Source organism: Bos grunniens, chromosome 10 (assembly GCF_055505025.1).
Source record: "Bos grunniens cultivar Pamir isolate PY7600 chromosome 10, Bosgru_T2T1.0, whole genome shotgun sequence".
In the NCBI taxonomy this organism is placed as follows: domain Eukaryota; kingdom Metazoa; phylum Chordata; class Mammalia; order Artiodactyla; family Bovidae; genus Bos; species Bos grunniens.
The window spans coordinates 44,959,894-44,986,827 of record NC_141174.1 but is presented as its reverse complement, the minus strand read 5'-3'; the positions used below and the strand labels follow the sequence as shown (position 1 = coordinate 44,986,827).

Below are 26,934 nucleotides of genomic sequence, written 5' to 3'. Positions count from 1 at the left end.
GGTGTTGGTTTCTTGTACTTTCAGATCAGATCAGATCAGTCGCTCAGTCATGTCTGACTCTTTGCGACCCCATGAATCGTAGCACGCCAGGCCTCCCTGTCCATCACCAATTCCCGGAGTTCACTGAGACTCACGTCCATCGAGTCAGTGATGCCATCCAGCCATCTCATCCTCTGTCGTCCCCTTCTCCTCTTGCCCCCAATCCCTCCCAGCATCAGAGTCTTTGCCAGTGAGTCAACTCTTCGCATGAGGTGGCCAGAGTACTGGAGTTTCAGCTTTAGCATCATTCCTTCCAAAGAAATCCCAGGGCTGATCTCCTTCAGAATGGACTGGTTGGATCTCCTTGCAGTCCAAGGGACTCTCAAGAGTCTTCTTCAACACCATAGTTCAAAAGCATCAATTCTTCGGCACTCAGCCTTCTTCACAGTCCAACTCTCACATCCATACATGACCACAGGAAAAACCATAGCCTTGACTAGACGGACCTTTGTGGGCAAAGTAATGTCTCTGCTTTTGAATATGCTATCTAGGTTAGTCATAACTTTCCTTCCAAGGAGTAAGCATCTTTTAATTTCATTGCTGCAGTCACCATCTGCAGTGATTTTGGAGCCCAGAAAAATAAAGTCTGACACTGTTTCCACTGTTTCCCCATCTATTTCCCATGAAGTGATGGGACCGGATGCCATGATCTTCGTTTTCTGAATGTTGAGCTTTAAGCCAACTTTTTCACTCTCCACATTCACTTTCATCAAGAGGCTTTTGAGTTCCTCTTCACTTTCGGCCATAAGAGTGGTGTCATCTGCATATCTGAGGTTATTGATACTTCTCCCGGCAATCTTGATTCCAGCTTGTGTTTCTTCCAGTCCAGCGTTTCTCATGATGTACTCTGCATATAAGTTAAATAAACAGGGTGACAATATACAGCCTTGACGTACTCCTTTTCCTATTTGGAGCCAGTCTGTTGTTCCATGTCCAGTTCTAACTGTTGCTTCCTGACCTGCATACAGATTTCTCAAGAGGCAGATCAGGTGGTCTGGTATTCCCATCTATTGAAGAATTGTCCACAGTTGATTGTGATCCACACAGTCAAAGGCTTTGGCATAGTCAATAAAGCAGAAATAGATGTTTTTCTGGAATTCTCTTGCTTTTTCCATGATCCAGCAGATGTTGGCAATTTGATCTCTGGTTCCTCTGCCTTTTGTAAAACCAGCTTGAACATCAGGAAGTTCACAGTTCACATATTGCTGAAGCCTGGCTTGGAGAATTTTGAGCATTACTTTACTAGCGTGTGAGATGAGTGCAATTGTGCAGTAGTTTGAACATTCTTTGGCATTGCTTTTCTTTGGGATTGGAATGAAAACGGACCTTTTCCAGGCCTGTGGCCGCTGCTGAGTTTTCCAAATTTGCTGGCATATTGAGTGCAGCACTTTCACAACATCATCTCTCAGGATTTGGAATAGCTCAACTGAAATTCAATCATCTCCACTAGCTTTGTTCGTAGTGATGCTTTCTAAAGCCCACTTGACTTCACATTCCAGGATGTCTGGCTCTAGGTCAGTGATCACACCATTGTGATTATCTGGGTCGTGAAGATCTTTTTTGCACAGTTCTTCTGTGCATTCTTGCCACCTCTTCTTAATATCTTCTGCTTCTGTTAGGTCCATACCATTTCTGTCCTTTATTGAGCCCGTCTTTGCATGAAATGTTCCTTTGGTATCCCTGATTTTCTTGAAGAGATCTCTAGTCTTTCCCATTCTGTTGTTTTCCTCTAGTTCTTTGCATTGATCGCTGAAGAAGGCTTTCTTATCTCTTCTTGCTATTCTTTGGAACTCTGCATTCAGATGTTTATATCTTTCCTTTTCTCCCTTGCTTTTCGCTTCTCTTCTTTTCACAGCTATTTGTAAGGCCTCCCCAGACAGCCATTTTGCTTTTTTGCATTTCTTTTCCATGGGGATGATCTTGATCCCTGTCTCCTGTACATTGTCACAAACCTCATTCCATAGTTCATCAGGCACTCTATCTATCAGATCTAGGCCCTTAAATCTATTTCTCACTTCCACTGTATAATCATAAGGGATTTGATTTAGGTCATACCTGAATGGTCTAGTGGTTTTCCCTACTTCCTTCAATTTAAGTCTGAATTTGGCAATAAGGAGTTCATGGTCTGAGCCACAATCAGCTCCTGGTCTTGTTTTTGCTGACTGTATAGAGCTTCTCCATCTTTGGCTGCAAAGAATATAATCAATCTGATTTCGGTGTTGACCATCTGGTGATGTCCATGTATAGAGTCTTCTCTTGTGTTGTTGGAAAATGGTGTTTGTTATGACCAGTGCATTTTCTTGGCAAAACTCTATTAGCCTTTGCCCTGCTTCATTCCGTATTCCAAGGCCAAATTTGCCTGTTACTCTAGGTGTTTCTTGACTTCCTACTTTTGCATTCCAGTCCCCTATAATGAAAAGGACATCTTTTTTGGGTGTTAGTTTTAAAAGGTCTTGTAGGTCTTCATAGAACCGTTCAACTTCAGCTTCTTCAGTGTTACTGGTTGGGGCATAGACTTGGATTACTGTGATATTGAATGGTTTGCCTTGGAAACGAACAGAGATCATTCTGTCGTTTTTGAGATTGCATCCAAGTACTGCATTTTGGACTCTCTTGTTGACCATGATGGCTACTCCATTTCTTCTGAGGGATTCCTGCCCACAGTAGTAGATATAATGGTCATCTGAGTTAAATTCACCCATCCCAGTCCATTTTAGTTCGCTGATTCCTAGAATGTCGACATTCACTCTTGCCATCTCTTGTACTTTAAGATACCTTAATTGGTATATAGTCTTAGGTATATTTTGGGTTAAGTAAGGTCTGAGAGCTGTTTACAATGTGAATTTTACACTCAACCTGAAAAATAAATTGTTAGAAGCTAGCTCCTGTGTGATTGTGGGTTGCCGGTTCCTTTGTCTTTAGGGACCTGCATTCATGACTGTGAGGCTTCCCAGGTGGTGCTAGTGGTAAAGAACCCTCCTGCCAGTTCAGGAGATGTAAGAGGCTTGGGTTCGATCCTTGGGTCAGGAAGATCCCCTGGAGGAGGGCATGGCAGCCTACTCCGGTATTCTTGCCTGCAGAATTCCATGGACAGAGGAGCCTGGCAGGCTACAGTCCATAGGGTTGCAGAGAGCCGGACATGACTGAAGAGACTTAGTATTCAGGAACTCATTCATGACTGTATTAGGAAGCTTTGTGTTCATCTAATATATTTTTGTTATGTATTGTATTTACATGGCACAGGGGTTTATTCCAGCTCAGTTCGAGGCAGAATCCCACACTCCTAATTTCTTAAGATGAGGTCTCCCGAAGGGTGCCACTACCTTTCTAAATCCTGAGAGTAGCAGGCCTGCATGCCTTGGCTGGACTTCACTGTGCTTCTGTGTAGCTGCCAGGGCAGTCAGTCCTGGAAGGGTTTTCGGAGCTGAATTCTGGAGCGTCTTACCCCAGACAGAGGATTAGAACTGGTGCTGGTTAGACCTCTTTGGGAGAGCTTTGACCTGGCTCCTGCGCTCCCAGCTGCTGGGCATTATCTAGGACCCTTCAGGACAGTTGCTCCCACCTTTTAGAAAGCTGTTCTTTTATTCACCCAAACCCATTAAAAAGTTTTAGAGCTGAAGAGACCATACACACTGAAATGTACTTGGGCAAGGTTGCCACAAACAGGCTTGTGTGTAGTGTTTAAGGTAAGATCCATCAGCTGAAAATAAATGAAAAATGGTGGCAGTAGTCAGCGTCCTTCTTGCTTTTGCCTGTGTGGGCTTGGGAGAGAAGTGTCTGGGTTTGCCCAAGGCTGGGAAGTAGATAGGAGGCTAGTCAGAGCCTGGGGGCAGGATCCATCTTCCAGGCTTGCTGTTGGGGTGACTTTACTGCCGCCTGCTGGGAAGTAAGTGCAGGGGACCTCTGGATCTCTTCCTGTGGGTTCATAACTGTCCTGTTTGAATTCTATGACTTCGGATCTGTGGGAATGCATTTGGGGTAATAAGGCAGGAAACAAGTGTGAGGTATGATCTTGCTCCTCAGAGGCCAGGCATAGGGACCATCAGAAAAAGTGGCCATGCCTGCTTGGATGCTACATCCAGAAGCAGTCCTTTGGACAGGGTAGTAAGAGGCCTCACCTTCCCCGGCTTCAGCCTTAAACTGGTCACCCTGTCTTATTTTTGGTGAAGAGTTTCATTAAGGTAATTCGGGAGTGTCATATTTAGTATCATTTCATTTTAATCAATATTTGATATTATTCAGTGTTGTTCTGTTTGAATTCTATCTGTAAAAATTGTTTTAACTTCCTCAGTTTTTTGTTTCTGTTAGAACACTGTGCAGCATGATTTTAAGCTTTGGAAACTTGTTTATGAAGGCCTTTAATTTCTTCAAAAATTGTTTAAAAATTAAAAAAAATACATACGTGGCTGCGTCAGGTTTTCGTTACATCATGTGGGATCTTTCATTGTGGCACACAGGCTCGCTAGTTGTGGCAAGCCGGTTTAGTTGCTCTGCGGTGTGTGGGGTCTTAGTTCCTAGACCAGGGACCGAACCCACGTTTCCTGCATTGCCAGGCGGACTCCTAAACAGGACCACCAGGGAACTCCCTCAAATATTTTTTTAAAAAATCTTTATGAGTTTTTAGTACATCCAAAACAAGAAATTACTTTTTTTAATTGACAATCTTTACAAGTTTTTTTACATAATGAAGAAGTGAAGTCTGAGGAAGTGGAGAAAAAGAGTTTAAGTAAAATATTCAGCAGGACGAGTGGTTCACAGGCCAGCCTCTTTGGGAGAGCGCTAACCCTTCCCGGGGCAAAGCCGGTTTCCACTTCCCTGCAGCCCTTCTCCATGTACAGCGGCTTCTTCCCTCTCTGAGACTGGGTCACAGCTGCTTAGCAGTTCACCCTTGTGGTTTTGAAGTTGGGTTTTAGGATCAGTTTTGTAATTACTCTGGAGTCATTTTGAACACCTCTAGTACTTGTAAGATTTGGAAACTGCCATGACCTAAACCACTGGTTTTACAGCTGGTAAACATTCTTATTACAACAATTATGTTATTTTGGGTTTTCTGAGGGTTATTCAGCTCAGAGCTACTTTTGATAAACCTTTATAGAAATATTCTCTATGAACTTTGAGACTTTAAAGATTTTTATCTGTTTAGGAGGGTGAGCCTTCTGGAAAAAGGAAAGCAGAAGATGACGATAAAGCGAATAAAAAGCACAAGAAGTATGTGATCAGTGATGAAGAGGAAGAAGATGATGATTGAAGTGCAAAATGTGAAAACTTTATATATTTTACTGTACAGTTTGTTTTATAAATATGATGTAAACATGAGTTATTTTGATCAAAAGAAATCGATTTGCTTTTGACTAATTTTAATTGTAATAAAAAATTTTAAAAAGTAAGTCTCTGTTCAAGAAATGGACTTCTTCCGAAGCCGGTTGATTTTGTTCATGCTTTACACTAAATCTTAGGTTTTAGTACATTTCTCCCAGGCCCTGCAAAGAACCTGGCCAAGGCCCAGTGAAGAAGGGAGGCATTCTTCTGGGGTGCAAAGTTTTTAAAAATTGACACAAAAAGCTTCCATAATTATATTCGTTTGCTAGGGCTGCTATAACAAAGTACCACAAACTGGGAGACTTCAAACTGTAGAAATGTATCCTCTCATAGTTCTGAAGCCTGAAGTCCTAAATCAAGGTGTCAGCCGAGCCATGCGCCCTCTGGAGGCTCTAGGGAAGACCTCCCCTGCATCGTCTTAGCTTCTGGAGGCTTCCGGTGTTCCTTGGCTCGTAGCAGCGTAACTCTAATCTCACCTCTATCTTCACATGGTGGTTTCGCTGTGTGTCTGCTCTGTATTGCCAGATCCCACTCTCCTTTAAGGACACACACTGGTAGGTTTAGGGTCACCCCTAGTCCTGTGTCCGCTCATCTTAATAATTACATCTTCAAAGATCCTATTGCTAAATAAAGGTTCTGATTGGATATGAATTTGGAAGGGTCCCTATTCAGCCCACTACAATAATCAAGTTAAATAATATTGTGATACAGCATTTTAAAAAACTAAAATTAATGCAAAAATATGATGGACAAAATGTCAAAAATTCACATAAAGATGATCTAGCAGGTCTGGGATGAGGGTCAGGCAAGTGACAGGAGTTGTACAAGTCCAGAACTCCATGGATCATCTCTATTTACAATTTTGATGTTTTGTTCAGTGGGATTTTTTGTGATTTAAAATGTATTGCAATATTATTTCTCTTGATCACTGAGATTTTGGCAGCCCTTAAGTGAGTGTCTCATTTGTTGTATCCTAGGCATGGCCCTGCTTTCTCACAGATGGTGATAGGCTTCAACAGTGAGCACTCCAAGAGCTGTTTTACCTTTTCTTGAGGGTACCTTTTATGGCTAGCACTGAAAGTCATATACAGAATCCACCACATTCTGTTCATTGGAAGTGAATCACTAATGTGAGCCCATATTCAGAGGGAGGAAAATTTGACTCCCCTTGATAGTAGAAATGGCTGAGTTAGCAGATAGATACATTTTAAATCTCTAAGACACATATTTGTGTTTTCTGCAGTGCTCTTCTACATGGACTAATCTTTCCTTTTCTTTCCATTATGGACTAGGGCTGTTAATACAACCCAGGAATGGTGGCTATCTATGGGAGGCTTTCCCTGAAACCTGGTTATAGAGAAGTGGCACTGAAGGAGAAGGTCCTAACTCACCTTTGTGTCTCTTTTCCTAACTCCCAAACCTGTAGCCTCTTTGCTATTGGCTTATCAAGTTGAAACATGTCTGGCCCTTGAGAGCCTTCATTTTTGACTCTGTCCTTTCTAGGACAACATAGTTTCTGTTTTTTTTACTAGTAGATACTTATGTGACAATGACTGAGCTCTTGGAGTCTCTCATCTCCAAACCTGCCCCTTCTATGCAGAGCTTGGCGGTGAAAGGTCAAGCCTCTGCAGGCACGTTTCAGCTTTGCCAGCTGCCCCCTGTTAGGGGGCGCTGGAGAAGAACTGGGAGCATAGATAACAAAGAATAGATTGCTCCTTCCTGTTTGCTTATAGAACTTTGTGGGGGCTTCCTGTTGAAGGGAGCCAACCAGGAGTTGTTCATCTCAGCTGAGGCGGTATATTCCTACAGCTGCTCAGTCCAGTTTGCAGTTTTACGAAGACTTGAAGACCAGCTTCATTGTATTCCTGAGAGACATCAGTACCAGCTGGACACTTGTTTTCCTCAGGTGTGAGTTTCAGCTCCAAGGGGCTCTGTTATAAGTTTTTAAGTTTAGGAATAATTCTACGTTTCCCTTTGTTCCCTTATCTGTAGGGGTGGAAGTGGTTCTCTGAATTTGCTACTTTTGTCATCCCTTAGGAATTTTCTTTGTATTTCTTGTAACCAAAATCAACAGCTCTAAACCTAATTGCGATTTTTAAAAAATACTAAAATGTATTTGTATCAACAACCGGTATGTTTTCTGTGGCCCAACCTGGACCTGAGTGGTAGTCCAGGAAGCAAATCCTCAAAGATGAGGTGCATAGGTTGGTTTGGGTTTGAATGCAGGTCTGAGTTCCTCACCAAAGGGAAACGGTGATGCCTTGGCATCATGATGAATCAGATTATCCCCTGTGGTTGAGGGCTCAAGTGGCTGCTACACTTGTTAGGCAGTCCTGATGACTAACGACTGGTATGGGGTGCATACCTCTGAGTGCCCTGGAGCACTTACAGAAAGTTTACAAGCTTAGGTTGGCTTTTTTTTAATTGAAGAATTGATTTACAGTGTTAATTTCTGCTGTATAGCAAAGTATTTCAGTTATATGTATATGTTCTTTTTTATATTCTTATTTATTATGATTTATCACAGGATGGGAATATGTTTGGATTCAGACAAAGGTGAAAAACAAAGTTTGTAGTCTCTCTGAGCCTCGTTTGCCTGTGAGAAGCAGTTTGCCTCCCTATGTCTGAGGAAACTATTAATAGCTTTTTTTTTTTTTAATATATAGTTGATTTAAAGTTTCAGGTGTACAAAAATAGTGATTCGAATATTTTTTATAGATGATACTCCATTTAAAGTTATGAAATACTGGCTATGTTTCGTGTGCTGTACACTAACTATATCCTTGTAATCTATTATTTTATACACACTAGTTTGTTCCTCTTAATTCCCTACCCCTATTATGTCCCTCCCTGCTTCTCTCTCCCTACTGGTAACCACTAGTTTGTTTTCTATTATCTGTGAGTCTGTCTGTTTTGTTATATTCACTGGTTTATTTTTCAGATTCCATATATAAGTGATAATATACTGTATCTGTCATTATCTGGCTTATTTCACTAATAAGCATAGTACCCTCTAGGTCCATCTATGTTGTTGCAAGTGACAGAATTTCCTTCCTTTTTTATGGCTGAGTAATATTTCATTATATATATATATATTCACACCATATTTTTTTTTAAATCCATTTATCTGTTGATGGACTGGTTGCTTCGATATCTTGGCTATTGTAAATATTGCTGCTATGAACATTGGGGCACATGTATCTTTTAGAATTAGGGTTTCTGTTTTTTTCAGATATAAACCAAGGAGTAAAATTACGAGATGGTAGTTTTATTTCTGATTTTTTTTTTAAAATTATTTATTTTTGACCGTGCTGGGTCCTCATTGCTGTGTGGGCTTTTCCCTCTAGTTGAGGGAGTAGGGGCTTCTCTCTAGCTGTGGCGGATGGGCTTCTCAGTGTGGTAGCTTCTCATCTTGCACAGCACGGACTCTAGGGTGCGTGGGCTCAGTAGTCGCAACTTGTGGGCTCCAGAGCACAGGCTCAGTATTTGTGGCACGTGGGCTTAGTCGCTCTGCAGCCTGTAGGATCTTCCTGGATCAGGGATTGAAACCATGTCTCCTGCAATGGCAGGCAGATTCATCGCCACTGAGCCACCAGGGACGCCCCTACTTTTAGTTTTTTGAGCAACTGCCATACTGTTTTTCATAGTGGCTGCACCAATCCACATTCCCCACAACAGCATGCAAGGGTCTCTTTTTCTCCACAGTCTCAGTGATACTTGCTATCTATAGATTTTTTGATGGTAGTTATTCAGTGAGGTGATATCTTACTGTGGTTTTGATTTCTATTTCTTTGAATGATTAGGAGTGTTGAGCATCTTTTCATGTGCCTCTTGAACATGTCCATGTCTTCTTTGCAAAAATGTCTATTAATGTCTTCTGCCCATTAATCAGATTTTTTTTATATTGAGTTGGATGACCTGTTTATATATTTTGGATATTAACCTCTTATTGGTCATATCGTTTGCAAATATTTTCTCCCATTCAGTAGGTTGTGAAACTAGTCTTCTTGCTTGAAAATCCTGTAATAACATCACTTGGATCAGTTTTCATTCTCCTCAAGAACCACTCAGCTGAGTGCTCTCTTACCCAATTTTTACCAATAGATCCATCACTAGGATCTTATGCACTGGCAAAGAAAGCGTAAACTTCAACTGAAGAAGAAATAGCTTATACGTCAAAACAGTTGCAAGGTTTTGCTAATACATATGGGCAAAAGCCTGGGGAATATGAGGGAAAGTGGATTCTAAGAATGTGAGATGAAGGAAGAACACTTGACTGCCTTGGGTGTCAAATTTACTGATACGGGTGCACTTATATATTCTGGACATGGCTCTGTGCTTGACTGGGTAACTAAAAACGCTCAGTGGTAGCCTACATTTAATGAAGTTGAGATACCAAAGTTTCCCTGGCATTGTGCAGAGGGAATCCAAAAACAAGGAGACAGGAGTGTCGAAGTAGACATGTCTTGTATGACCTGCACACCACCCCTCACCTTCCCCAACTACATTCCCTGAGAAGGCCAGCTTAAAATAACAAACATTTCATATATCTCTCAGTCCTAAAGGTCAGGAGTGGTGTAGCCCTGGCCCAGGGTCTCTCACAAGGCTTTAGTCAGGATGTTGGCTCATCCAACATTGAGTCAGGATGTTATCTCAGGCTGAAGGATCTGTTTCCAGGATGGCTCACTCTCATGGTGCTTGGGTGGGGGGACTGTTTCTCACCACATGAGCCTCTCCATGGCAGTTTATGTGTTTTCACATCGTGGTAGCTGGCTTCCTCCAGAGCAAGTGACCCAAGGGAGAAAGAGTGAGGCAGAAAGGCCATGATGTCATGCTGAGCCTTGGAAGTGAAGCTATATTATGTTGATCACATAAACCAACCATGATGCCTGTTGGAGGGGACTGCACAAGGGCCAGAATACCAGAGGCAGGAATCCCAGGGCTCCACCTTGAAAGCTGGCCATCACAGCAACTTGACTTCCACCAACTAACTGCCATTTTCCTTCTCTGTAGTCACTCTTGCTTGTTAGGCTTCTGAGGCCCAGGCTCATGAAGCCAGTTTCAGGATGGCTTAATAAAGATTTGGTTTATGAATCTTGGAAATATAGTGAAATGATGGGCCAAGAACTATGTGAAGAACTTCAGTCAAGAGAAATTAATTAATATGATGCATTCTTTCCCAACATTGAAGATTATAGTGGGACAATGGATCTGTTTGGAGACATAGATGACATTTCTTCAGATAGTGATGGGGATAATCAACCACCCATTCAAAGACAGCCTGTTACAGTAAGTACAAATCTCAACTGAGCCCATTATTCAAAGCTAAGAAAAAAGTTTCAGAGGCTGATGGGCCTGACTCTCTCATATAGAGAGAGTCTGGAACATCTGATGAATAGGTGACTTCCTTAGCTATGTTGGGAATTTCTGGATATTAAAGGGCATAGAAGGAATTGCTCAGAATGAATTTGATGCCAAACTTTAGGGGCTAGACTATGAGGACTCATAATTTGAAAACCTTTGATTCAAAAGCTTTTCTTACTCAAACTTGTGCCGAGATGTGTGTATTACTTGACATTTCCCCCTGATTTTAGTAGTTACTTAGTATTGAAGTGTTGTATAATTTCACACTTGTGTTGCTAAATATCTTATGAAAACTAGGTATGTCAATATTTTTTTCTGGTAATGCAGGCTGACACGTCTTGTTTTGCATGGTGGTTTTAGGGGAGTAGGATAGAGAGGATGAAATTTTAAAGTGAGACTGGAGGGGCTGCTGACTACTTTATCTCTGAAGTGGTTTCTAAATTTACTTCCTGTCAAACCTGCATCTGCCTGCTGCGGAAGGACAGCTAGAGCATTTCTAATGTCACCTCAAGCTCTCACATTCTGATTCCTTTCTTAGGATGGATGTGGAGTGCCTCAGAACCAGCAGGAGGAAGAGCCGATTTCTGAAACCAAAACAGAAGTAGAAATTCCTAACATCAACTCTGATTTAGGAAATGAATTATACTTTGTTAAACTACCCAAATTTCTCAGCATAGAATCCAAGTAAGAGGACTGATTTAAAGTTTTATTTTTCCTGCAAGATATTGAGTAAAAGTATGTGGACTGTAAATGTTCTTGTTTGTAATGCGTTGGCTAATCACAGAGGTGGGAGATTTTTCATGTAACTCTGAAAAAATAAATTTAGGGTGTGCTATGGTAGAAAATGATGAATTTATTGGTATGAGAAGGCTTTACTGCTAATAATTCTTTTAGCATTTTGGCACTTTCTTATCAATGAGCAGATATCATAGCTGATGAAGATGTTTTTTATTCTCATAAAGCTGAAAAATTGGTAAACGAAGGTGAGAAAGTTTGCTGGAAAAATCACAAAAGTTCAATGCAAAAGCCATTGTGAATCTAGAAAAGATGATGATATTTGAAAACAAAATAGTGTGGTTGGGTCCACACTATTTTGTGAACCATCATGATGGTTCACAAGTGCAAGCTCTTGTGCAATTAAACATGACACCTTTCTTTAAAAATATGAAAAGGTAGATCATGTGTCACCTATACCTTAGAGGACTATTTCACCAAACAAGAAAACAATTTTAAAATTTTGAATTATTAGTCACATTTGGATTTTTTTCAGGCAAAAAAAATTTTAAATAAAATTTTAAACAAGTCATTTGCATACTTCTTTGAAGTTTTACTTGAAGTTATTTGTCTACTGTGATTTTTTTAACATATTGGTATATGTTATAAAGACTTATAGTATTATATTCATACTAAAGATGGCTAATACAACATTAAAAAACAATTTTTAGGCCTTTTGATCCTCAGTATTATGAAGATGAATTTGAAAATAAGAAAATGCTTGATGAAGAAGAGAGAACCAGGTTAAAATTAAAGGTATCATTCCACACTTTATTCCTTTTTTTTTTTTTTTAAGCTTTTTATAAAATAAAATACAGGGATAACAGTTTGAGATGAACTTACAAAATGATCTTTATTTTTTGATCAATAAATAACTGTTTAGAATGAGGAATTAAATGTCTTTTCAGAATATTATTAGGAGAGAAGGTACATATCCTTTTTAAAAAATTGTTGTAGAATTATCACTTTTCTAACCTTTCTTTGGCAGTTGTAATTTTTTGACAGCAGTCAAGATAAGAATTCTTGAAAATTGTTAGCTACTTCCTTCAGGATAAATAATAATATAATTAGATATACAGAACTGCCCCTCCAATTTTTATCATGGATAGTTCTGAGCTGCTTCCCATAGCAAAAATATCTGACTCTTTATGGAAATTCAGCTTATGCACAGAGAAGAGGTCTTGTCATTAGGGGGTCCCCCTTGAGAAGACCTGGAAAGCAAAACCCTACCATTGCTCTCATAGGAATGGCATTGTCTTTAACCGGGTATGGAATGAGCGTCTGCCAGAGGCCACAGTGGTAGCAGTGGCAGGAACCATTCTTATACTACTTTTCTAATTTGGAGTTTCTCACCATATGGATAAAGCAGAAGTCGCAGGTTTTAATTTATTGTTTATTACTGAATTACATTTTTTTAAAAATTAATGCTCAGAGCTTTCTTTCCTACAGGGCCTTTCTTTAGTCCTTCTTTCATTGGGTTCATAACCCTTCAAGTGGGGTTGCAATAGAAATCTCAGTTATAACCTCCTACCTCATATGGGCCCTAAGTTTTTGCTTCCACTGCCATGAGGTGGAGCTCAGAAAAGATTAAAACAGAACATCTGGTGAGTTTAACCAGTGTCTATAGGTATCTGTAGTAGGAGGGTTTCCGTGTTGCCTAATCATCTATTTTTCGGTGAGCTTACTTTCTCACCACCTCTGAATTCTTGGCATGTGATTATAAATCACTTGAGAAGAAAAGAACATGCAGTCTGGTTTTGTATATGAAAGTGTTAGTTGATCAGTCATGTCTCTTTGCGATCCCATGAACTGTAACCCATCAGACTCTTCTGTCCATGGGATTCTCCAGGTGAGAATCCTGGAGTGGGTTGCCACACCCTTCTCGAGGGCATCTTTCTGACCCAAGCATCGAATCCAGGTCTCCTGCACTTCTGGCAGATTCTTTACCAACTGGTTTTGTATGCCTTTGTGTTTTATATCAGATAGAAAATACTATACGATGGAGGATACGCCGGGATAAAGACGGAAATAAAATTAAAGAAAGCAATGCTCGGATAGTCAAGTGGTCGGATGGAAGGTGAGCACAGACCTGAGGAGAAACACCCAGAGGGAGGCCTGGGATGAATGAAGTTTTCTGTATAGGACCATATTTGGGGATCTTTTTTCATTACAGAATTAACAAAATCTAGTAGCAACCCACTCCAGTACTCTTGCCTGGAAAATCCCATGGATGGAGAAGCCTGGTAGGCTACAGTCCATGAGGTCGTGAAGAGTCAGACACGACTAAGCGACTTCACTTTCATTTTTCACTTTCATGCATTGGAGAAGGAAATGGCAACCCACTCCAGTGTTCTTGCCTGGAGAATCCCAGGGACGGGGTCGCACAGAGTCGGTCACCACTGAAGCGATGTAGCAGCCGGCCTCTTAGTGAGTGAAGTGAGTGAGTGAAGTCGCTCAGTTGTGTCCGACTGTTTGCGACTCCATGGACTGTAGCCCACCAGGCTCCTCCATCCGGATTCTCCAGGCAAGAATACTAGAGTGGGTTGCCATTTCCTTCTCCAGGGGATCTTCCCGACCCAGGGATCGAACCCAGGTCTCCCGCATTGCAGGCAGATGCTTTAACCTCTGAGCCACCAGGGAAGGCCTCTTAGACCACATATTAAAAAGCAGAGACATTACTTTGCCGACAAAGGTCCGTCTAGTCAAAGCTTTGGTTTTTCCAGTAGTCATGTATGGATGTGAGAGTTGGACTATAAAGAAAGCTAAGTGCCAAAGAATTGATGCTTTTGAACTTTGGTGTTGGAGAACACTCTTGAGAGTCCCTTGGACAGCAAGGAGATCCAACCAGTCCATCCTAAAGGAAATCAGTTTTGAATATTCATTGGAAGGACTGATGCTGAAGCTGATACTCCAGTACTTTGGCCACCTGATGCAAAGAACTGACTTATTTGAAAAGACCCTGATGCTGGGAAAGACTGAAGGTGGGAGGAGAAGGGGATGACAGAGGATGAGATGGTTGGATGGCATCGCCGACTCAATGGACATGAGTTTGAGCAAGCTCTGGAAGTTGGTGATGGACAGGGAGGTGTGGCATGCTGCAGTCCATGGGGTTGCAAAGAGTTGGACACGACTGAGTGACTGAACTGAACTGAACTGAACTGAGGCTCCTGGCATTATCTGGGAAACCTGGGAGAAATAAACAGGGTTGAGGTCACAGTGCTGTGCTGGAAGACTCTAGACATAGACTCAAAAAGTAATCAAATTCACAGTATCTGCCTTATTGAGATGAAAACATAATGTCAGTGCCCATATGTGACCATTAGACATTATAGATTGGTATGTTTGAAAAAACGATTTCTGTTTTACTAATGAAGTCATAGAGATTGGGAAATGATAAAACAATTAGATTTCAAGTTGAAAGGAAGATGGATTTTACCACCTTTTACTTTGAAAGGAGGTAGGTTAGTTGTTTCTAGTATCTTTTGTCTGTCTTAAATCTTCAGTATGGGGACAGGATCCTGCAGTTCCACAGCATTTTAAGAATTGCTAACAGGGTAGAGGAGACTTCCCTGGTAGCTCATGATAAAAAACCCATCTGCCAATGGAGGAGATGCAGGTTTGATCCCTGGGTTGGGAAGATCCCCTGTAGAAGGAAATGGCAACGCACTCTGGTATTCTTGCCTGGAGAATCCCATGGACAAAGGAGACTGGTGGGCTGCCGTCCATGGGGTTGCAAAGAGTCGAACACAACTTAGTGACAAAACATGACAGAATGGAAGCTATAGGATTTGTTAACGATCCATCCTAATAACTGAACTATTTCTGTTTCCAGCCTGTCCCTACATTTAGGCAACAAGGTGTTTGATGTCTACAAGGCCCCGATGCAGGCCACTCACAACCACCTGTTCGTCAGGGACGACACTGGTCTGCAGGGACAAGCCGTCTTCAAGTCCAAACTCACATTCAGGTAACTATTCATAGTGATCTCTTGCTGCTTGGCAGTTTGAGCAACAGGTTAGAGAGGCTGGATGTGCAAAGAGCCTGACTGACATGATGTTGAGGTGCAGCTCCCCAAGGCCCATGGTCTGGTTCCCATGCCATTTTTCACCTTTGCAACAAGTTCCTGTCTCTCAGGGAGCCAGTTCATGCTATGGAAGCCAACACGAGGCTGCTGTCTAAACCAGAAGACGAGTTATTAATTCACATTGATCAGCACACCTGGTAAGAGGCCTAAACTGTCTGTGCCACTCTGCTGGTCAGCATGTCCCTTCTCTTCAGGGCCTTTTACCCGGGAAGCCGGCTGATTGCAAGCATGCTCTTGGTGTGTGCATGTGCCAGAGGAAAGGGCTGTGGGTGCTGATGTTACTGTCCGCCGCTGTTTGCTGTTGGTGTGATTGCCTGCAAATGTTCTTAGTAGAGTGAGTCATTTTTGTCTGTTTGCCGCAGACCTCATGCTACAGACTATGCCACACATAAAAAGGTGTCCCTGCCACTTGCTAGTAGATGCTCGAGGATGCAGACGATTAAAATCTTACCAGTGGCAGGTCCTGATCCTGAATGCCAGCGTGTAGAGTTGATTAAGGTATGTTGGCTGAGCTTTATCCCAGGATTGTTTAGGGGCATTAAGAGCTGTGCTTTTCAGAATATTAAATCATCTTATTGTGACAGTCATTTTATTTCTTGTAGTTATCAGGGAGCCAGCTTTAGCTTCCAAGTGTGTGGTTAACCATAGAAATGGTCATAGTCAATGGGCCAGTGGTGAGATACAGCAATCCAGACACTCAGGTGTTCTCTCTCCAATCTGTGAGCTCTCAGCGGGAAACTGACAGTTTTTAAAAAAACATAACCTTTGATACATATCATTAAACTGTGTTAGCCAGAGGAGAGGTGATGTAGGAAGGTCAGGACGACATTCCTGACTCAGTCAACACTGGCCCTACCCGTGGAGCCCAACATGTGGAAGCCAGGTGGATGGAAGGGAACAAGGGCTCTACTTTGGGACTTAGGGACCCTCCCCACCAGCACGCCCTCATCCTGCCATCAGCAGCTGTGGGGAGTGCCCTGGGTTGACGGCCCCAGGCACGAATATCTGGGTGCCATGGTCGTTTGGTGGAGCCTGGGCAAGTCAGGTGTGTCTCAGGGAAGGTGAAGAGAACCTGCCTCCCTCAGGCATCTGCTGGGCATGGACGCAGCTCCTCAGGCTGGTCGTGCCCTCTGGACTGTTCCTGGCAGCAGAGGGGACGCTGCAGCTCCCAAGGCCGTGCCCATGCCAGTTGTGATGGGGCGGTTGGTGTGAGGGAGCCTTCTGCCTCTCCACCCTGTGGTGTCTTCATGCCTTAGAACTGAACACGACGATGACCGTGTATGGTAACAGAGATGTGAAATGGAGAGAACTCACCCTGAGGACATAGGAACTGGTGTTATCCCGGGCAAGGCATTTTCATGTTCTTTAGTTTCAAGCAGGCACTAAGTGAATTCATTTTTTTTTAAGTCTTTACAGAAAGAAGCACGTTTGAGGGCTTCTGCTCACCAGGAGACAATCCGTCTGCAGAACCAGGGGGTGCCAAGTGCCCCCTACCAGGACTCGAACAGTGATGAGGAGGGTGAAGCCGTCGAAAACCACAACCAAGGGGAACGCGGAGGTGAGTCTGGTGACCACTGAGTGTCTGTCCTGCTGTTATTCACTGAGGACAATGCAAAGGCCTTTTCTCCTGTTTTTGTTAGGACCACTTTCTCACATGAAAAGTTGGCTGGGAAAATAAGGCACCCCCATAATTAAGAAAATCAACTAAATAATTTATGTCATTGTAAAAAATGTATAATAGGCAGTTTGCCTGATTGTATAATTAAGGACCCAGTGTTAAACTTTGTAGTTTTAAAAAATGTGTGTCTGGAGCCCTGCGGGTATTTAAAAGTGAGCAGTCTCTCTGAGAGGAAAAAAACCTCTCCAATGTAAGTCATTTAAGCATGTTTGAAAGCTGTATGTATCTCTTCATGAAAACTTAAAAAAAATGGTTGGTGTCTCAACAAAGGGAAATATATACAGTGGGAAGTAAGAACATTCAACAGTAAAAAAAAAATTTTTTTCAGGAATAAATGGGTCTTCATCTTTGAAGGTCAGTCCCATATCTAAAGTCCTCAAATTTGCTTTCAGAGGAAGGGGCCAGAATCTATTCTCCAGAGAGTGATGAGGGACCAGATGGAGATGGGGCTCAAAGATCACTGACAGCAAAGAAACTCACCACTGATAAGGTAAAACCAAATTTATTCAATCTGAAGGGGTTTGCTCTGTAGCCACAAGCCGACTCCCGGAATAAGGAGCTCAGAGCCCAGGAGCACAGACAGGTGTCTACACACCTCCCTACAACTCAGTGAGATGAGTGCAGTAACAAGCCTAGGCGTGGCCCAGAGGAATGCCTGACACCTGTGTGCAGCGGGAGGCAGCCCAGAACAGTCACCCTCTTGTTGGAAGCTGAAGGAAGTGTTAGGGTGGGTGTGCCGGTGGACAGAAAGGCCTGTGAGAAAAGACATGTGGCTGAGACACCAGGGCCCAACTAGAGAACTAGAAGTAGTTCAATGAAATAGATCAAGGGCCCTCTCCCGATCACCATGAGCATAATAATGGTGCAGGGTTATTTCATCTCCATGTTATTGAAATTATCTACTTTATTTCCTTTTCCACTTAAAGATCACAAGAAATTTTAAGTCTTAATTACACAAGTGACTCACTCTGTTCTTGCCATTGTACCATATTCATTTATCCAGTGTTTTCTGAACACATAACTCACTCCACTATGGGTCTTGAGTTACAGGTCAGAGGAAACATCCCAGTAACAGAAATGGCTCTTACTATGTAGAAGAAGCACTCATTTTTCATGTGAAAAAATCTATTTAAAACTTGGAAACCATACTGAAAAAAGCACATAAAACACAAGCAGTCCTTTAAAAAAAGTCAACAGGCTTTAAAATTGTGAATTTTAGATAGAGAAAGTGAAGTACTGAGGAAGCAGAGGAACATATTTCAAGTAGTAATGAGGGGAATCCACACCTAAATAGAGTGACGTGTCCCTTGGCCCTGACCGCTGGAAGTCCGGGCTCCCCTTGCCTGACCTGTAGAGACAGTGTCTGTGGACAAGGTCATCGCTGGAGGGTCGAGTTCTAACTTGAAAGGCTGGCTCCCCCACCGGCTCAGAACTACTTTAGACAGAATTTCCGAAAACATTCAGTATTGAATTTTACACCTTCTCTCGTTATCTGTTCAGATGAACCCTCCAGAAAGAGGAAAGCAGGGAGTGAAGAGGAAGAGGATGACTGAAGCATAAAACGTGTACTTACTATAAATATGGTTTTCAACTGCTTGCTTTAAAACAGTGATGAAATGACTTGGGATTGAAGTGAGGAACTGAATTCCTTTTGCATAATCCTAGTTGTGGTTTTAAAATGTTTGGAAGCAAGTCTGTGACTTCAGAAAATCCACTGTTCCCAGGTGAGGCCATTTTGGTAACAGTTTGCGCTGTGTCTTGGGATTTTTTTGTCAGAGCAGGCATAGCACAAGAGAGCTCACTGGAGACTCAATGCTTTGTTACGTGTTGTATGGGCCTTACCAGTTCTAATCCTCAGAACAACTCAAAGGGCTGCTGCTGTTCTCATACTACAGATATGGAAGCTAAGTTAGAACTTAAGACTTTTATCCAAAGCTTTTTCTTCTCAAGTTAAAAAGCATTTTTGAGACAAGGATCAGGAACTTATGTGCACAGCCATCACACTGCTGAGCAGGTCTATTACTGACCTTAGGGAGAAAGACATCCAGAATGCTGGGAGAAATGGTCACCAGGAGCTTAGAGAAAAACAGAGCGCTGGGAAACAAGATACTAGATGTGACTGTTAGCTTTTTGACTAGTGCAGTAGCTGGAACATAACAGGTACATGAAGTTTTTTGTTGTTCAATGTACAAACCAATGATGTTACCTTGGGCAAGTTAACTTCTCTGAAGTCAGTTTGCTCAACTTGGTGGGGTCTGGACTTGACCATTGTGAGTCTTTCATGATTTAATGTTTATATTCCTCTACTTCTGAGAAGTGAAAAATATGTTCTTTTTTTTTTTTTTAAAGAGTCTTATTGTTCAATAGAAAAGGTCAAAGAAAAATGGCCCACTTACCATGCAGGAAACCTGGATATACATTATAATTCCCTCCCTTTTATATATTTAAAGTGTAATTTCATGGAGTAAACACAGCCATAATTAGCACCAGCTCCAGAAAGGCCATTTAGAGACTCATCTAAATTGCTGAGAGGTATTATCACAGCTCAGTCATAAGGTTGACTGTTCTTTACAATTTTATTGAAGTATAGTTGATTTAGTGTTGTGCTAATTTCTTTGGTACAGCAAAAGTGACTCAATTATACACACATAAACATCTTTTTCATATTTTTTCATACTTTTCCATTATAGTTTGTCACAGGATATAGTCCCCTGTGCTGTTCATCCATCCTGTATATAATAGGATGTCTGTTTCTGTGCCAGTACCACACTGTTTTGGTCACTATAGCCTTGTAGTATTATCTCAAGTCTGGGAGGGTTATGCCTCCTGCTTTGACAATTCTGGCTCTTTTATATAAAGTTTTATATAAATATTAGGATTATTTGTCTTAATTCTGTGAAAAATGAAATGTGTTAATTTGATGGGGATCGCATTAGATCTATAGGTTAGGTTGGCTATTCTTTATAGAGGTGGCCTTGAGTCTCTGCTACAGGATGGGGGCTAAAGCTGGGCTGAGCCTAGAGGCCACCAACCCTTGCAGACATGCTGGAAAGCTTAATATTTGGTACCTAGAGGAGTGAGGTGCCATTGGCTGAGCAAGAAGGCACTCTCCCCACGGCTATAGCGCCTGTCTCCAAGGCCACTCAGAGGAGGAGCTGAAGTTAACTGACAACTGAAGCACCCAAGCCTCTGACTCACCAAAGCGGACAGGCATCAAGGTTTCCCACATGTGAACGTAAGCCCAACAGCCATTCTCGGAAAGCCAGCCAATACTAAAGATTCAAGAGAAATTTCTTTATTCCTTAAGTTTCAAAGCTGAATTATTTGATTTATCCCTAAAATTTTCCTCAAACCCATTACACGTTTCACTGATTTCCTCTTTTGGTTGGTGGATTTAGGTGACTGATAAGCAGTATCTTTGCTTTACCTTAGAAATAATCTCTAATAGCAGGATTGGCTCCCCTCAGGCTCAGAACACACTGTATCATAGGTCCCTCTTTCAATTTGTCAACTCAGTTTAAAAAAAAACAAAAACAAAAACTCAATTTGACTTTATGGACAGGCCAGACTGAGTACTGATGGTATGAGACTGAACCATAGGAACTTACTACCTTATGGGTGTAAATGGTCAAGTACTGACAGTTTCAGAATAACTCAGGGAAGTTAATACACTTGTTCTTAAAAGGTATATAAGGAGTGAACTTTAGAACATAGGAATTAAAGGGATTTTCCAAACAGTCAAAGTCTACAGTATATTTGATAGACTGTATTGAAATTATTTGTTCCAATATGAAATGGTAAATCCTAAATGCCTGTAATCCATATTCTTCAAAAGAAAATTCACTGTGCTATTATGAACCAGTATTATTAATATGAATATTCTGTAATAGTTTATTAAAATTGAAAAAGTAAGCACTTACAGCATTTTTATATTTTAGCATTAAAAAATGTATTTAAATGCCCAATTTCATGTGACAAAGAACGCACTGTTACAAAAGTAATTTTCAAGCTTTTAAACGTACCTGAAACCAAATATAATTCATCCAAAAGACTAAAAAAAAAAAAGTGGGCACTTTCTCAAAATTACAATGGTTTTTATATATTCTGCGTGTGTGCATGCACATGTATGCATGAACAATTTTCTTTATAATTTACCTTCTTTTTACAATTCTTAAGCAGACAAATCTAAACAGTTTAAACAGCTGAATCAAATTGTTTTCCTTTTGACTTAAGGTGAAATTTAAACTAAAAATTTGCTTTACACCCATGAACAAGCACCCAGAATTTGTTTTTAAACCATACTCTCTGATGAACTACAATATCTGACAGAAAAATTTTAGACCTATTAATTGCTTTGCAGCATTTAAAACATTCTGATTGTCTGTAGAAAAGGAAGTTAAGCCTCACTCACATATGTGTACTGTAAGAGAGTTTGATTATTTTAAAAGTGTACAAACTTGAACAATAGTGCTAAATACAAAACATGGCTGGTGGTGTTTCACAGTGTTACAATCTATTATCTAGCTACCAGAGCAGATATCCTAAGTAAAAGTCCTTATATATCAGTGAAGGCTGTCTAAAATGCTTGGTAGAGGTTTAAAGATTGGCTTCTCTGAATGATCAGGCTGCATGTTAGAATTTAGCATTAACAAACTTATAAATGTTTTATTATAAAAATTTTCCAATGTGTTCAGTTTTTGTAGGGAAAGACATACAGAACTAAATTATAACATACAAGAAATATGACATAAGAAAGAATGACCAAATTAAAATGAGCTAATATAAATTCTTTGCTGATTGTAAATACAATTTTCTCAATTTAAAACTCGGTGAAGAGTTCCTTTGAGTGAGAAGTAGCTAGAAACATGAATGTTCAATGAGAAGTGATGGAAAAGAGGGTTCTATGGATGTTTAGACTGAAGAACTCACACCCCTTGATAGGAGTTGCTCTGACACATCCAATGTGTTTGGGTCTTGTGGGTGCTGTGTCTTCAGTTAATACTACATGAAAGTGGAGTGGCCTTGAGGGCATTATGTTAAATGAAACAAATCTGAAAGGAAGACAAATACTATATGATCTCATGTATTAAAGCCTAAAAAGACTAAATCCATTGATACAGCCAACAGACTGCGGGTTGCCAGCGTTGGGGTGTGGAGAGTGGGTGAAATGGATGAACGTGGTTAAATGGTATAAACTTCCAGTTATAAGAAAAGTAAGTCCTAGGAATGTAATGTCAGCATAGTGATGACAGTTAATACTACTGTATTATTACATATTTGAAAGTTACTTAAAAGTTCTCATCACAAGGAAAAACATTTTTAAAAACTATGTGAAGTGATAGATGTTAACTAAACTTACTGTAGTAACCATTTTGCAAGTATGTGCATATATCAAATCATTGTTTTATACCTTAAACTATGTTATATGTCAACTATCTCAATAAAACTAGAAAAAAAAAATTTAAGTGACGTGACATTGTAATGGAGGAAAACTAGGCCGTACTGAACTTACAGAGAATGGAAACTGCTGTAGATTCCAGAAAAACAATGATCCTTTTTTCTGCCAGGAGACAATGGTGATTCCTGATTTTATAAGGAAAAAGTTAGAAGTTCTAGGACCACAGAGCCAAAATTTTACAATTTTATGAAACCTCATGAATTGTTTAATCTTATTTTAATGGCAGCAAGGGTTAAAATAAAGAACAACAGAACATAACTTTTTATCAAAACATGTTTTCTTTTATAATTTTCTTTATACCATGGATTCCCCTTTTTAAATGAAAAAACATCAGATACTGTCAATGGAAAAAAGAATTTACAAAGCTCTATACCTGTTAACTTTTTGAGGGAGTACCTACTGCACAAAGCAAGTATGTGGGTTATTTCATTCAAATCATGAGAATCTACAATTTAACAATCAAGGTAATTCTCCTTAGAATTTCTAACAGTCTAATTTTTTTAAACACAAAATGTTTATTTGGTCTTTTAAATGACAGGCACCCTTAGAGAATGTATTCCACCTATTCTTTAGACTGCTACTAGGCTTTAGCTACAAGTATATAGCACCAAAATCCATTTTAATAATATCATTAATATTGATTTTAATACATATAATCTCATGTAGACAAACTGGAAAAATTAGAACTTCTGACAAATATGAATATAAAATTTTATAAAATGTGAAATTAAAAGCTTTTAAAAAAACAGCAATTTCAAAACGCAAAGAACAGTCTTTGCTTGGATAACGAGATAAATCTATACTGGTTACACTACAAAAACTTAAATGTCTTAGAAGATCTTTGGTTTAAAAATCAAGACTATTTCACAATTCTATTGTAAAATTTTAGCATAATATAGAAATATTGCAAGTTACTAAAAGGATAAGAAGTGCCAGATTTTGTTTTTTTGAGAGGTGCCAGATTTTTAAAGATCAAAGTAAACATCCGTTTTCTCCCTTGTGTTACAGTTTGTGAAAGATTTTCTGTATTCAGATAGATGAATGCTCACCTTTAGTTAGTTATTAACAAATCTTTTCTTCCACTATATAATGAACTGTAGCTCAGAACTGGAATGGTACAAGCAAAACACTCAACTTCTTCATACTTTGATAAATAATAAATGAAAAGATATTACCCATAAGTACAATACAGAATTCTAGGTGGGGCCCTACCTACCTATATTTAAAAAAAAAAAAAAAAAAAAAGACTTTTGCGAAGACAGGGTAACATAGTTATCAATTCATTGACTTACAGGGCAGGGCAAAAAAGGAAGCCTTGCTAAAAGTGTTCTGGCGGCTCTGAACTCTTGGTCCATGCCAACTCCCCCCTCTGTTGGAACTGTGCAGTCTCTAAAAATCAAGTACATTTCCAAAGTCATTTATGAAAAAGGAGAGAGGGAGAGCCAGTGAGAGTGAGCCTGACTTGCTAACTTGAAAAAAAAAAAAAGTCTCCAGCACCCTATAACCAAAAGGGAATAGTGGAACAGTGCAAAGTCAATCTTTGGCCCCTTTCAAACACTGGATACTGATTCCAAAGAAACTCACACTCAGTCCTTATGAGGAAAGCTTTCACCTGTCAAGAAGACTTATTTCTATAGCATACAGGGAGCCATCTAGCTCGAGACAAACTGACTAGTCCAAGACAAAGGAGCAGACATTTTATAATTTGGTTTCAAGAAGTTTAAAAAAAAATTAAGAACACATCTCTCCCCTATTCTGGAAAGAGATTCCTCCCTTTAGAAAAATCTCCCTGTAAGTGACACAGCCAGGCCTGAATTGTTCAGATTCCTTCGTGCCCTGTCCTCTGTAGCTGTACAGCCTCTGCCACCTCCTGCTCCCGGGACTGCCCTGGAACCTGGCATGAATACAGGTCCACATGGTCTGTCACACTACTGGACCTGGAGTGGCCTGCCCACCACGCTACACTGTTCAACCACTCACTTTAATACTCTGAGTGACAGGAAGACATCTTGTTATGAGAAACTACTTTTATACAGTATGGACCAAAAAGTTCAAGATGAAAGGAAACAGTTAATAAAAATTAGATTTATCAAGAATAGTCATTTTCCTTATTGGTTGGAAAATCTGTAGTAAGGGGTGATTGTATACCAACCAGACAACTCTGCACTGCATACAGGAACATCTCACTATCCTGTGTAAACTCTTAATTTATACACAGGTCAGCTTCTGATTTACTTTACAGTAACCATCAATTTAAAGGACTGTTCTGCATGCTCCTGAGACTTAATCTCCACCATTTAATAAGTCTGATTTCATGTGTTTAACAACAGCTTTTTTTTTTTTTAACCTTAAATAACAGAGTTAGTTAGCTGTATGCCTTTTACAGGGAAGAAAATAGCTTTCCTACTCAGATTTTATTTTTACTATGAACTTTCACAAAAATTTAATAATGCCCACATTATTAAAATGAAAGTCTGTAATGAATTTAGACATAGCTACTTTTTAAACCAAGTGTGTAACCTAGCCAAGATGATGACTTTGTTTAAAAAAACTGTAGGTGCTGAGACACCTCAGACAGGTCTAGTGTGGGGAGGCACAGGAGACCGCTTCCTCTCGCCTGGAAACCTGCTTTGACTCTAAGACAGATGACCAAGTTTTAAGTCATCTGTTTTAAGATGTTGGCATTTTGCTTTTTGCAAGAAAGAAGTGTGTGTGTTCTAGAAAACACGGAAAAGTCTCCATGCCATGGAATGAGGAAAGCTTTGAAGTGCCTTGTACCTAAGAAGTACGACAGCAGTTCTGACATCAGCAATGTCCCTTTTTGACTTAAAAAATATTGGTCCTTAAAATGTTCATATTATTCTACATAAATGACTTACTAAACTTTTTTACAACTGTATTTTTTTTAACCCAACTCATCACAGAACATTTAATTAAGCTAAATTAAAATCAATTTTAGCAGAAATAATGCTTTAGTATACAAAATATCACCTACTATTGATTTTGCAGTTTGAAACTGGTAACAACCTTAAACTAGAAAAAAGATACATGTAATTAAAAAAAAAATTTCCAGTCTTTTCCCTTCTCCCCAGGAAAATTTTACATCTGATATCACAAGAACCCTCGATGACCTTTCAATGTCTTCCAAATATGACAGGTTGGCAGACTTACTGGTGGTCTCCTTCAACTCGTCTCTTGCGAACTATGAGAAAAATAAAGAATGTTAGAAATCCCTGTTAGTTTGTACAATGTTGATTTGCTTGTGACAAACAAGTTTCTGTGCAATCCAGTTAGAGTTGTAAAAAAATGGATTGTCCATTTGTAGTTCACACAGCCATTAAAATAAAAAACTCGTATCCTTTATTATTAAAATAAAAAACTCATATCCTTTACTGTGTTCACTTACCTGCTGAGAACTGAGGAGCTAAGCTCCCCTGTGCTTATACAACAGCAACATTAGAAATCCACAGTAGAATGGTCAGCAGTCACCTTCAACTCACTGTGCCTGTCTCATCCATGTATTAAAAAATTTTATACCTCCATTAAAAATGGTAACTTATCATATTAAATTTTGAAATAACACACAGGCAGCTGGGATTAGAAAGTATGAAAGGTAATTTGCATGCCCTTCTGGTTATTTCCTTAGTTTGTGAAAGAACATACCAAAAATACTTTTGAAAGTTTCAAAGGTAAGTGAGTTGCTACTACTGCTCTCCAAATTTTCCTTCTCTTATCTCCTACAAAATGAGCCAGTTTGGGGCTCTGAGAATACAACAAATGCAAAGTAATGCAGATGTTAGACCCTAGTAACATGGTGATGTCACCTCTGGCTACCATAAACTCGGGAGGTCAAAGTGGTTGACCCACAGTTAGCAGAGTAAACAAAGGCGCACATCTAAGGGTGCCCAGCCTAGGCACGGGCTGGAGACCCTGAGCTGCGAGGCCATGCTTGTTGGCAGCAGGGCGAGGTCTTCAGTCAGGATCTTGCTACCTTCTCTCTCACCTATCAGCCACCAGAGAACATTTGCTGAGAGCTGGCAGCTCAGGGCTCCTCAGCATTGGGCAGTGGGAACCTGCTGCTTTTTGTAGTGTGCTCTTTGGCAAGCAAGGCAACCTCTCTGAGCCTCAACTCATCCTCTGTAACAGGAGAATAGTGACACCTGAACCTCATGGCTGTGCAATTCAAGGCTGCTTCAAAGTGAAATCGCTTAGTCATGT

The 26,934-nt window shown here is 40.3% G+C and overlaps 3 protein-coding genes across 5 annotated transcripts in view; 2 read left to right on the top strand and 1 right to left on the bottom strand.

The window, feature by feature from the left end:
• Positions 1 to 5,426, top strand: part of LOC147364455 (RNA polymerase-associated protein LEO1) — a 36,400-nt gene extending 30,974 nt beyond the window's left edge. For all 3 annotated transcript variants that reach the window (XM_086320951.1, XM_086320949.1, XM_086320950.1), the window contains exon 12: positions 5,183 to 5,426. In XM_086320951.1, the coding sequence (XP_086177077.1) occupies positions 5,183 to 5,287 (105 nt within the window). In that variant the 3' untranslated portion in view covers positions 5,288 to 5,426. The remainder of the gene's footprint in view (positions 1 to 5,182) is intronic.
• Positions 5,427 to 10,209: 4,783 nt separating this feature from the next.
• On the top strand, positions 10,210 to 20,133 carry LOC147364454 (RNA polymerase-associated protein LEO1-like). The gene is made up of 9 exons (XM_086320953.1): positions 10,210 to 10,647; positions 11,261 to 11,406; positions 12,168 to 12,252; positions 13,479 to 13,573; positions 15,329 to 15,463; positions 15,943 to 16,078; positions 16,997 to 17,138; positions 17,651 to 17,748; positions 18,759 to 20,133. Exons 1-9 carry the CDS (start codon positions 10,564 to 10,566, stop codon positions 18,816 to 18,818), a joined length of 981 nt encoding a protein of 326 aa, XP_086177079.1. The 5' UTR covers positions 10,210 to 10,563; the 3' UTR covers positions 18,819 to 20,133.
• The window catches only part of TMOD3 (tropomodulin 3), an 88,728-nt gene continuing 81,609 nt past the window's right edge, over positions 19,816 to 26,934 (bottom strand). The window contains exon 10 of the mRNA XM_086320952.1: positions 19,816 to 25,918. Coding sequence (XP_086177078.1) covers positions 25,884 to 25,918 — 35 coding nt within the window. The 3' untranslated portion in view covers positions 19,816 to 25,883. The remainder of the gene's footprint in view (positions 25,919 to 26,934) is intronic.